We start from the raw sequence: 12738 nt of genomic DNA on the forward strand, positions 1-12738 counted from the left end.
CTGTTTGTGAAGAAAAAACAGGTGTGTGTGTGTATGTGTGTGTGTGTGTGTGTGTGTGTGTGTGTGTGTGTGTGTGTGTGTGTGTGTGTGTGTGTGTGTGTGCATATGCATATATGCATATATGCATATGCATGTATGTGATGCAGAAGAAAGTGGTTGGCTTTGGTAGGCTCCCTGATACAATTGGTAGTGACAGATATATGGCTAATTAGTGCAGCCTTGGCTCTGCTGTCCTCACCTCTCACCAGCCCACTGTGAAATTGGATTAATTTACCTCGCCTTAATACACTGTATCAGCCGTGGATTTCAACCAATAGCAAGTTTCTTTAACAAGCACAGATTTGTTGCAAATTTAGAAAGAAGTGTGTTAAAAATGTTGTTTAATCTACAATGTGTGTTCACATAGTTTAATGTGGTTGAACAACTGTACCGCAGTACTCACACACATACGCACACACACACACACACACACACACACACACACACACACACACACATGCCTGCACAGTATGGTGAGCATGTTGACTTTTTGCTAGTAGTCCAATTAGGTTGGCTCTTCTTTACAGCATGCTAAGGTTCTTACAAAGACAATCTGTTTCTTAGGAACTCCTTAAGACTCCTTAAGCTCAGTCCTTAAAACAAGCAGCAGACAACATCTCCTAAGCTTTTTTCTTTTGACTCCATCTGTTTCCATCTTGTGCTGATAGTTTACTAAGTCCATCAAGGAGCTCTTCTGTTGAAAATCATCTCAACCGTCCATGCCCAGTTGATACTCACAATCTCTGCTGTCCATATTCTGAACCCTGCTCAAGCACATGGTCACAACATTGTTGATATAATTGGCTTCCCATTCTATTTTTGTCATCTGCTAATACCAGGCTACAACAACTGACAGTCCTCGTCATTCCAGCTATTATAGGGTAGTATTAACAACCCTGCTAAACTAAGTGAGCCAGAACCACGTCTCCAAAACCTGCAGGTTCACCTGCAGGTTCCACTATATGTGAATGTGACTAATCTGGCATAAAGAAACAGAGATAATCAGGCTTAAATTGAAGGAGTGGTTAAAAGTGACTAAAAAATACAGATCATAAAATCTTTGTGAAATGAGTGCGCCTTATGTTCTTTTGTGCACACTCATCATTAACTCCACTTTCCCACACATTCTTATTTTCTTCAGTCGCTTCTGCATCTCTCTCTCATCTCTGTCTGTGTTAACATAACTACTCTTTGCCAACAGCACCCCTGCGTAGCACAAAAACGTCTGTCTGAAAGAGCCCCTGCATGGGACTTTCTTGTAATGCTGATAGGAAACCACTGAGTGAGTGAGGGAATGAGGGATAGAGAGTGTGAGAGTGTGAGTATCTGTCTACTGAACTGTTTGGCCCTTAGAAATACTGTAAATAAACTTCAATTCAAACATGATGTATCATCTTTCTGCTGTATGGAGTTAGAGGTTAAAGCCAAACCAACAACAAACTGTTACTTTGTGTACACACAGTCCGTCTAAATAGGTTTGTAATCCTTATTTATTAAGAGTTAAAAAGGAACATAATGCCCCGTTTTAGGTCGAACACGCTCTCTGCATCCTGAACCCTAGTACCCAACGGTTGCTGACAACCCCACCTCCACTGTTTCTCTATTTGTCTTTTCTTTTAAAGCCTAGATATAATATCTGACAGTCACCTATAATTCATAGAACCGTAGGTACATGTGTAACTGATTTAACGTATAAAATGTCAGCAAATTCCCAGCACAAGTTCATAAAGACCAAGGTCTTCAAACAGTCCAAAACCCAAAGATGTTCCGTTTACAATGATAAAACTGACTTAAAATAAATATTTGATTACCAAAATAGTTGCAGATAAATTTTCTGCTGTCAGCTCTACTGAATACTATTTTTCATTTCGAGACATGGGTAAGCCTTGCTACAGTTATTGTTAAGCTATACTTCAAATTGGCAACTTAGGTTTGCCAACATGGAAAAAAAAGTGTGCAGCCATTAAAGGGGCTATTTACATTGTTTACACACTACATCCTACATGTTTCCTTTCCACTGTCACTTGTTGCAAACATTTAGTGAATCTGTTAATGTAACATTTCCTAAAGAACCGACAACAACTGTACCAGTCTGATAGCTTCTGTGCTTCAGACAAGGAAAAAGGTTACTCAGTGGTGCTCATGGAATTACAGCACTAAACACACTGCTATATGCTGATGTCACTACATAACAGAGATGTCCACTCAGTGTGCAGACACTGACAGACACGCGTACACACACACACACACACACACACACACAGATTGCTGAGTATGTGCATTTGTTGGTCCCCAGCCATTTGTCAAAAGTTTTTGGGGGAATGGTGATGATGATGGGGTCTCCAGACACAGATGACAGCAGTTCAGGACAGTTCAGTTTAGCATGTCACAAGAGGCTGACACACAAATGTGTGTGCACACACACATCAGAAAGGCATTTATGCATGGACAGACATGTTGGATACACACACACACACACACACACACACACACACACACACACACACACACACACACACACACACACACACACACACACACACACACACACACACACACACACACACACACACACACACACACACACACACACACAAAGGACACACAACACACTGAGCTGCAGTGTCAAGTTTAAGAGACAGAACTTTAATGCAACAAGGTTGTCACTGTCTATTTGTTGTGTATCTGTTGTATGAATGATGAAATGTATTCCAATGCCACCCTTTTTCTGTATAATCTTAAAGTCCAAAAAAACAGTCAAAAACTGCACTCTGTAAAAGCAACTAACTAGCTTAACATGATCCTTAAGCACCTTCAAATCGACACTCTGTCTTAAAGGGCCATGAACTTGTTTCATTAAAATAGAACTATTATTACTCAATATTAACCTGCATTAAAAAGTATTCATACATGTATATGAAGAATATGACTAATATATGATGTAATGTCAACAAATAAATAATAAATTCATCTGTAAAACATGAATACAGAGACGCATTTTTTTGTTACTACCTATGTTTACATGTGTATTTTACCACACACGTTACAGCTATCAGTGCTTTATAAAGCCAATATTCTCTCCTTGATTATTTTAGCCAAAGAAACAGTTTGGGTTCTTCAAGTTTTGTTTATGTTTTGGCATAACTGTTCTGCTATAGCAGAACTACAACAACATGAAAAAGCCAGAGGCCAGTTTGCACAGACGATGAATCGTCTCCAAAAAGCAAGCTTGCCAGCCATCCATCCATCCAGCCGGCCGAGTGCTGTGATGTTGAGACCAAGAGGTTCTGCATGCATGTTTTATTGCAGGCTGCAACAGCAACAGAGACAGGGGCACTTAAAGCGGAATTTCAAATGATAACAGGAGACAGAAAAAAGAGGCTTGCAGAGTTCAGGGGGGTTGTGTGTGATGCCTGTGTGTGTGGGTGTGTGCGTGTGTATTTTCATGTGTTTATGTTTGTATAAGGTGGTATGTGTGTTTACCTGCTGGTGTGGGAAGGCAGACTGAAAGCATGTCAAAGGTGTGTGTGTGTGTGTGTGTGTGTGTGTGTGTGTGTGTGTAAGTCAAGCAGAGCTGCAGCTGGGTGCTCAGTTTTCTTGTGCACATAATAACAAAGTCTGTTACAGTGTAAGTTTACATCCATGCGCACGCAATACCATCGCAACCCTCTCTGCTGACCTCCCCACATGTCATGCCCACATGTTTCTGCAGTAACGTAAGTGGGCATATGCTGACCATATGTTGTGATTTAGTTGTGGTAGTTTGTGTGGATCTCTTACTTTCTTTTTTACTTTGTCATACGCAAACAACAAAACAAAAAGAGACGCAATACAGGAGAAAGACTCAACTCTATTGTTCTTGATTAAAATGTAATAATTTAAAATATGATCTATGATTAAAGTCTTCTTTTCCCTGAGCCTCTCCACTTCTGCCTTCACCCTCTTTACTGACCTACCATCTTCACACTGATGATGGAAATGTCAGTGTGCGTGTTTTGTCTTAATATATCCCCTTGTACACAAAATTATCAAAACTAATGAGGACATGAGGATGAATTGAGGACATTCATTCTCACCGGAGGATGAGCCATTTTCACTTGAATACTCCCATGAATACATTAAACATTAAATGAAGTGGCCTGTTCACCCGTAGCACACAGAGATCAGTGTTTTTCGTTGGCACTGATTGGCTGACTGCCCACATTAATGAATGGTCTCTTTTAGATATATATTTGGCTTAATGGTTCTAATTGTGAACACTTCAAGAGCATGTTTTGAATGTGCACATCACATGACCCTGCAGTTTAGAAGGTGGCCACTTTATCAAAGTTGATCCACAGATAAATGCTGTTCCTAAGGGCTTGTATCCTCTATAAACAAGTTTTTCTTAAACCTCATCCTCATGCCAAAATATAGCAAATAATATCTCAAAATGTAATGGGCATATTGCCCTTAAAGTTGCACAGAATAATCATACTCTCAAGGGGGTAAACCTTTTTGAGCATCAAGTTTTAGGCCCACCATTGGTAAGAATCAAAGGTCCACATGGCAAACAGTAAACTGTAATTCCCTGTTGGGCCATGGCTGAGTGTCTGTGGTATGGATGTATTAAGAAAGTTGGATAGAGCACCGTCACTCAGCCTTGCTGCCAATTTGTCCTATTGATCACTCGCGGTATAACAAAAAAATACCCTGCCTCCTGAAAAGCATTTGGCCGACATTACAAAAGAGACGGCTGTACTAAACCTTGAAGACATTATATTTGTAAAACTTTTTCAGGGCATAGACATCTTTTTGTGTGTGCATGAAATCATCCCAATGTCTATGGGCCGAGTGGGCAGGGCCATGGAGAGAAACACTCATGTGCATGTGCAGTCGGCCGCACAACATGGAAGCAAATCTGTAAATGGTAAAACATTTTTGGCTCATTCACTGAACGAGCAATTTTCTTTCAAGTAAGTGGGAGATTATACATCCGTGGTCTGTGGCTGTCCATCACCTGTAGTTTGTAATTTGTAACCTTTTTCTAGCGCCACCATCAGGTCAAAATTTCAATTTGTCCAATAGTTAGGTTTCTGTCCAAATCCATAGGGATAGCTATACTTTCTGTCTTTATCTTTTCTCTCACCTTTTCACTCCGTTATTAAACTCTCTCCTCTCCTCTCCTCTCCTCTCCTCTCCTCTCCTCTCCTCTCCTTTCCTCTCCTCTCCTCTCCTCTCCTCTCCTCTCCTCTCCTCTCCTTTCCTCTCCTCTCAGGCTTGTATGTGTCTGGGTGGAAATCAAAGTGCATTAAACATTAAATATGCTTTCAAGAGGCAGAAGTCTCTCCATGCTGATGATGACAGGGAAAGTAGGGCAGTGAGGGAAGAGGTATGGATGGAGAGGAGGAGGAGGAGGAGAATGGACACAGATATGCAAAGATGGAGGGGCACACAGATGGAGAAAGAGACACTAAAGAAGCCCTCTGTGAGAGAGACACAAGAGCACATAAATTATCACACATACAGTATTGGATTTGGAAAACATCTGAATTGATGCTCTTTGTGTGTGTGTGTGTGTGTGTGTGTGTGTGTGTGTGTGTGTGTGTGTTGTGTGGTTAGGTTTGAGACAGACAAGACGTGCCTGGACAGAGCAGAGTGTATTCTAACCTGCCTCGTGTGGTTGAAATCAGATCCCTAAACCACACACAAAAACACACACTGAACAGATTAAGGCTGTTGGCCAGAGGTTTTTGTGTGTGTCTGCGAGTGAGAGACAGAAACTAAACACATTTACTTCCAGACCACTAAAGCTCACACACAGTGCTGTTAGGTCTCTCTCTCTATCCTTCTCATTTTGTCCATAACAAACTGTTTCAACAATATGATGGGTGCTACAAAATTGATGCTCGTTTTACTACAAGCAATAGTAAAATTGTATGACCAGTGAGAGAGAGAGAGAGAGAGAGAGAGAGAGAGATTGACTCAGCTGAAAGGTTAAAGCAGGCTTCACTCTCTCTCTCCTGTTACTATGCAGACTAGCAAGATGGAGCAGTCCCCCGCTGCCACAGGCCATACTCTCTCAAATTCAAAGTCAAATTTGCTTTAATGGCATACCAGGGGGGAAAAAACAGTGTTGTCCATACAATATGTTTGCTACAGACCAATATTTTCACATTCATCATTAGTGATAACAATAAATAACTACACTTACTAAAACTAATGGATGCTATGTAAACTTTCTGTCCTTGAGTTAAATAAAATGAACTGGTTTGACCATGGAGATGCAAGAAACATGCACTAGACCAGAATACAGGATCTTCTTCCTGTATTTACTTTCTTGCTCCCGCCGCAGACACATCTGACCAATAAGCGCTCAATAAGCGACGAAAGTCATTAGTTTTGAAAATTTGATCTGATAATGATGCTAGGTGCGGTTAAAAAGTTTGTACAATTCATCCTCTGGGGGACATGAATGTATGAATAAAAAACAATAATGTCCACCTCATGGTGGCGCTAGAGGTAAAGTCATGAGGATCACCTCTGTGACTTGTGTACTTACAGTAACACATAAAGAAATATCAAACAAGTCTCTCTGGTTTAAGGAGAAGCTGGCTTTTTGGAGCTGACTAAGGCCGGCTTCACACTGGCTGCGTGGTGTTTCTGTTGCGTGTCAGTTGCGTGGCGGCTGCGTGGATTTGCGATGTCTTTTCACACCAGAAACCTGTTTGACGTGGCGCTGCTGCTGCTAGCCTTGTCTGTACACATGTACAGTATGTTTCCCATTGATAAAATGCACTCAAGCAGTAGTATACTTCATGTTAAACATAAATATATATACACATTTTTTTTATTACGTTTATATCTGCATTTATGTCAAAATCTAGACACTTTCAAACATCAAAATGTCATTTATTAATATGTATTTGTGTCAAAATGACATATACACATCTTTTTGTATTCTATTTTGCCTGGAAACGCTTCCAACACGCTTGTGTGTCACGTGAAAAATAGGCGTCGGTCCTATTTCTAGCATCTAGCTCGACGAGACGTGCGTGTCACGGAGGCAGTGGGAAAGCTCTAACCTGTTAACATGGGAGCCGAAATAAAAACGGACACGCCACGCAGCTGATGCGCTCACGCCACGCAGCCAGTGTGAAGCCGGCCTAACAGCTGGGTCCAGTGACTGCAGCATATCAGAAGTTGCTGGCTAATGTCTGTACAATCTGTATATTGTCTGTTTGGAACAAATAAACGTGGACTTGGGTGAGTAGCACAAGGCTAAAATATGCTTCCTGTTCAGTCTGAACACATCTTAAGGGCTGTTTGAAACCTTACATCCGCTTTCATGATACCAAGACCAGGAGTAAGATTAAGAGTTTGGACTGCTGTCTGGAGGACGCACACAAAACAAACAGCTGTTGGTTTTATTGGCCCCATATGAGTAGTCACGTTTACTTCTTGACCAACAACTTGCATACAGAGGGGATTTTTCAGAGCATGTTGCTGCTGCTGGAAATTGATTGACAGCAGTAAGACTTAACCATGCAGTCATTTCTTCAGACAGTAGAATTGAAACAGTGAGCTAAAAGAGGCTAAAAAGCTGCGAGCAACCCCCTTCAAATTACACATAGTCATTTGATTCATCGTTAATGTAAAACATATAGATTGGTGGAGCATTAAATATTTGAAGCTACTTTTTTTAGTCGTTGTGGGTGAGGAAGGAGGGCTCATTTTAGGGCACAAAAGATGGAAGAGTTCCCTTTAAAACCATTTACAACTTATTTTTCTTAGACTGATGCTTTCACTTGACAAAATTCATTCAATGGCTGATATATAAGGTGCAAACCAAGCAATCCACATTGAGTTGCTAATTCCTCCTGGGGCACTCAGCACAACGCTTTATTTCCTTAGGTTAGACTCCCCCTGCTAGACCTAGACTAGGCTGTGACACAGCAGGGTATAATAATTTTAAACATCCTTACAAAACTGCACTGTTGTTTATTTTACTCTTGTTTGCTACTATTTGTTATACCTGCGTATGGTTTCAATGCATCTTGTACATCATTACTGTGTGTCTCCATGTACAGTATGTTTTTACTGTGTTTGGCTGCTTTCTCTTCAGACATTATATTGTATTTATTTGCATGATACATGACCCATCCGTATTTATCCATAGACATATTTTCAGTTTGTATGAAAAGGGTTGTCTAATTTGTTTTTGTTAATATCTCTGCCATATATGTTTGAAGTACACCAGCGTATGTACATGCCAGTGGTCAGCTGTGGTCTTTTTAGGGTCTTAAGGTGCAACGTTTAATGAATGGTCAATTTTGTATGCCCCTTGGTGTGTCAGAGACCTCAGTCATAATATCTAACCCTAAACTTATTTATTCTCATTTGGATGGTTAAACTGGCTTAACTAACTCACATTTTACCCTTGTCTCAGTTGGACTGGTGTGTGCGTGGTTTCATCACAGATAAGAGTGACATCACCCGACTCTCCATTAACTGCTTAGTTTTTTGGTTTACCCCTAAGTATTAGGTCCAAAATGTCCTAAAATAAATGATGATTATATATACTGTATTTCTCTGCACCGCTGAAATACAGTTTTGGGACTTATATCAGCATTTCATTCATTGTCATTCAAAACAGACATAGTAAAATTACAGAGCATGAAATGTTTAAAACAAATCGTGAAAAAAAAGTAGAAAGTTGTACTATAGTTGACTTTTTGATAGTTACCGCCACATGTCAAAAGAGGACTACTAGACTGTTTAAACCACTTTTGATAAATTGATACAGTATATGTCCTACACAACACATTGTTTTCCATGAATGTGACAGACATAAACTGTCTTAACCCGATCTGAACACTGCCACGATCAGGATTCTTCCAAGTTAGCAACATATTGACTGCCTTGAATCTTGATACACTCTACAATGAAGTGAGGAAACTCTGTTGTCACTGACATTCAATATCAGTCTGTGTGTACACACAAAGATATTCATCTCCTCGGGGTTATTGCTGCCATTTGAGAGGAAGAGGGAAGATAATAGCCCTTTTTGAAAACGGAATAAAAATAGCAAAACTTTGGTGGGCATCCAAGTATGAGCATTGATCTACAGAGGACTCAAACTCTGCCTGCACACAGACAGTCAAAGAGTATTTTCTCAGTTATACTCAGTCATTTTTACTCCGAAATATGTTGAATGAAATATCTAATGACCAAAATAGAGATGAAGGATGAATAAAGATCCAATATGTTGACTTGCCAAATGATTATGCTGGTAGCTTACTGACTGACAAGAACAAATGTGAAGTGTCAAGATTAACTGTAAAACACGACACATCTAAACAATGGCAACATGTCTATGAAGGCGCCTTTATAGACTGTGTTCAGGATAGGCTATCACACTGTGTGAGATGAATCTAATAAAGTCTCGGTCACAATCTGTGTAAGACTGTACAATTTGGAGAAACGTTGGATTGTGTGATGGAATGATAGCCGCACCCTAGCAGCAGCAAATGTAATTTGCAGCCAGGGTCAGTCTAGCAACTCTCCATTGGCTTGCGAGCTGGAAAAACCAAATTCTGGTCAGGCCAATCATATCGTGTATAGAGTCGGTGGGCGGGCTTAACATAAGGATAGCAGAGTTGCGACGGTTCCGCGTGAATTCCCTGCTACTTGAAAACAAAGAAGGTCTTTTGAATCGGCTTTAGCCGCAACTCTGGAAGACTTGGAGTTAACAACTGAAGTCATTCTTAAAAAAGGAAGATGGAATGATGGAATACAAGAAGAAAAACATGCCATATAGCGCTGGCACCTCTATGCATCAAAAAACTCAAAAGAGGTATAGGGGGAGATTGTTAAGCCAGTTGCAGTAAGGTAGAAGAGGGCAACATAAAATTGCTATTTTTCAAAGGGAGTTTATGGTAAATGTTTAGCAGTGGCCTGAAGGGGAAAAACTGCAGCATTTCACAAAAAAAGAAGTAACAAGTAGAGAAAAATTCTGAAGAATAGACATCATTTTATGTATAAGAAATGTATTTCATTTTCTAATTTCCTATCTGGGAAACCCACTAAAATTATCTCACACACTCTTGTAAGGGTCCTAACTCCCAGTTTGCGAACCACTGGTCTAGAGGAAAGCGCTCAATCAAAAGGATTCTAAATTGATTGCATGAGCTGCGTGGCATTCTTGGATTTGAGAGTCACAAAACGCTTGGAAAAGCATGTGCTAAGTAATACTTATCGTGTATGTCTTGGCTGGCTGCAGGGATATAGAAGCACAATCCACTCAACAAATCAATATTTCAGAGCACAACAGGTGAAACAGACAGGTTTCTGAGTTTAGCGTTGCTAGCAGGTTTAAGGAGTTTAGAATAGAGAGGTGTGAGTGTAGTGTTGTGTGTTTGAGAGTGTTGTTCTGTACAAGAGCTTCAGCATAGAAATTCAAATGTCTGTCCCTTTCTGCTAGACAGCAATCTTTCTCACACAATTTAATTCCATGAGACTACGTATAGTCTTCGACATCAGAGCCTCAATCATCCAGATCCACACCAAACAACAGTAAACAGATCAACACAATAAGACTGTTTTATGTAATAAAGACATACTCACTGACACATATGCTCTGATGTGTGTGTGTGTGTGTGTGTGTGTGTGTGTGTGTGTGTGTGTGTGTGTGTGTGTGTGTGTGTGTGTGTGTGTGTGTGTGTGTGTGTGTGTGTGTGTGATTAGGAGTTGGTGGAGGAGGGGTAAATCTAAAGAGGGAGTTCATGAGCCTACACTATCTTTAGGCCCCAAAATGCTCTTTGGTTGTCCCAGATTATGATAACCTACAGTGATGAATCCCACTGCACAGAATTGGAGTCAAACCAATGAACGGATCGTCTAAAATCAAAAGCTTTGTAGCTTACTGAAGGGACTGCAGAGGACATAAATAAGCTGCTGTACAGAACACGCTGTTACACTGAATTGCAGAGTCTCTCATTGATGCCAATCAGGCTTTTTTAAGGCTATATGTGATCCGTCAACAGCTGAAAACCTGACTATCTAGTCATGAACAGTTCATGTTTACCCTGTAACATGGACATCTGGGTTCATTACTGATGCTGTGTTGGTGCCTGCATGTGGAAAGGGTGGGTTTAGCGCACGGGGAGTCGCCTCTGAAAACCCCAACACACACACACACACACACACACACACACACACACACACACACCTCAAAACCCTTTTAACAGATTCTAGACTCTGAACTTGATGTATTTACATCCTGACTGAACGAGGCTTTTTTGTCCCCCAAAACACCGCCAGAACATGCTTCAGGTGTGCGCAACCCGCAGTAACGAGACTGCGATACTGAGCCAATGCAGCGGCAACACACGCCCCTCCGCTCCGTTCCGCGCTGCTTGCCTGTGAACACACACACACACACACACACACACACACACACACGCCGATCCCCCCTCCTCGTCGACGAACACACGCATCCGCGTCTGGACCGCCAAATGAATGAGCAGTCAACACATACGCTGTGAAAATGCATCTCGATCTTACTGGATGGTTAAATGTGCAAACGCAACCGTGTGACACATTTCAATGGGGGGATGAGAGCGCGGCCGCGGCGGGCGTGCGTGCAGCTGGGTAAAAATATTTTGAGGTGGGCGCCCTTCGAAGCATGAAGGCACACATGTAAGATATGAATGAATAAAATCACACATTGTTTAGGTGTAAATCATGAGCTGATTTTTTTTTTCAAATAACCTATACTTGGTGGTCTACTTACGCACTGCCTCCTTTTTAGGGTCTAGGGCACTGGCAGTCTGCTGTATCTGGCCTATTTTGTTCTGGAGGACCCAGACCCGCTGGTTGGTGCTAATTATGTCGTTTTCCAGCTCCTGAAATAAGGAGCAGGCGTGCCGGGCCAGGTCGGACAGCTGTCGCAAGGTCCGGGACAGAACCACGTTACTGATGGCACACAGGTCCTCGAAAAGCAGAGCTTCATCGTTGGGGATCTGGTGCCTGCACAGAAGCTGCGGCTCCACAATCCTTTTGGCGAATGGCATTTTGCACGCCAAAAATAATAGTTGTAAGCCAAGTGTAAATTCCCAGCGCCTAGAAGAAAAAGGGAAAGGGGGGAAACAGACAACATCCAAATATATAAATCCAAGAGAAACCCGAAGAGGTTCAGGCCGACCGCGCGTTATCCCCGGGCGTCAATCCAAAGTTCCCAGATTCTCCTTGAGATCCTCCATCCTGCTGCTGGTTTATGGGGATCACTCACACTCCCGCTCACGCACGCACACACACACATGCACACACATGCAGGACACAGCTAAGCCCAGGTCAGTGGTGTGAGGATGCGTGTTGAGTCTGCAATCATGGGTTGCCTACGTGCAGCGTCAAACCAGCCAGATTGAAAAGGAAACACCGTTTAAAACTTTCAAAATAAGAACCTGAGTCAAGTAGAATTATTAACAATGATGGAGGAGACTGGGGAGGGCTGAACAGTTGATAGAAAATACAGAAAACATAGGTGTTGATGAAACATAAAACAACAACATACAGAATATCTTGAAAAAGACCGTCTTTTTAATACACAAATATTGTTTCATGCACACCTTAAGCTTTTATTTTTTTCAGGTCTGTCCTCGCTTTTCCGGTCTTGTTGTGGTTACTTTTCCGGGAATTGATGCAGCCTGTCTCTGTGGC

The 12738-nt window shown here is 41.5% G+C and overlaps 1 protein-coding gene across 6 annotated transcripts in view; it reads right to left on the reverse strand.

Annotated features, from left to right (window-relative positions):
• The window catches only part of nhsb (Nance-Horan syndrome b (congenital cataracts and dental anomalies)), a 60512-nt gene extending 48081 nt beyond the window's left edge, over positions 1–12431 (reverse strand). For 4 of the 6 annotated variants that reach the window (XM_031306327.2, XM_031306325.2, XM_031306326.2 and 1 more), the window contains exon 1: positions 11813–12430. In XM_031306327.2, the coding sequence (XP_031162187.1) occupies positions 11813–12092 (280 nt within the window). In that variant the 5' untranslated portion in view covers positions 12093–12430. Of the gene's footprint in view, positions 1–11812 lie in introns of all 6 variants that reach the window. The other 2 variants (XM_035999621.1, XM_031306324.2) reach the window with 2 other exon arrangements.
• Positions 12432–12738: the final 307 nt, after the last annotated feature.

This window comes from Sander lucioperca, chromosome 3 (assembly GCF_008315115.2).
Source record: "Sander lucioperca isolate FBNREF2018 chromosome 3, SLUC_FBN_1.2, whole genome shotgun sequence".
Taxonomy (NCBI): domain Eukaryota; kingdom Metazoa; phylum Chordata; class Actinopteri; order Perciformes; family Percidae; genus Sander; species Sander lucioperca.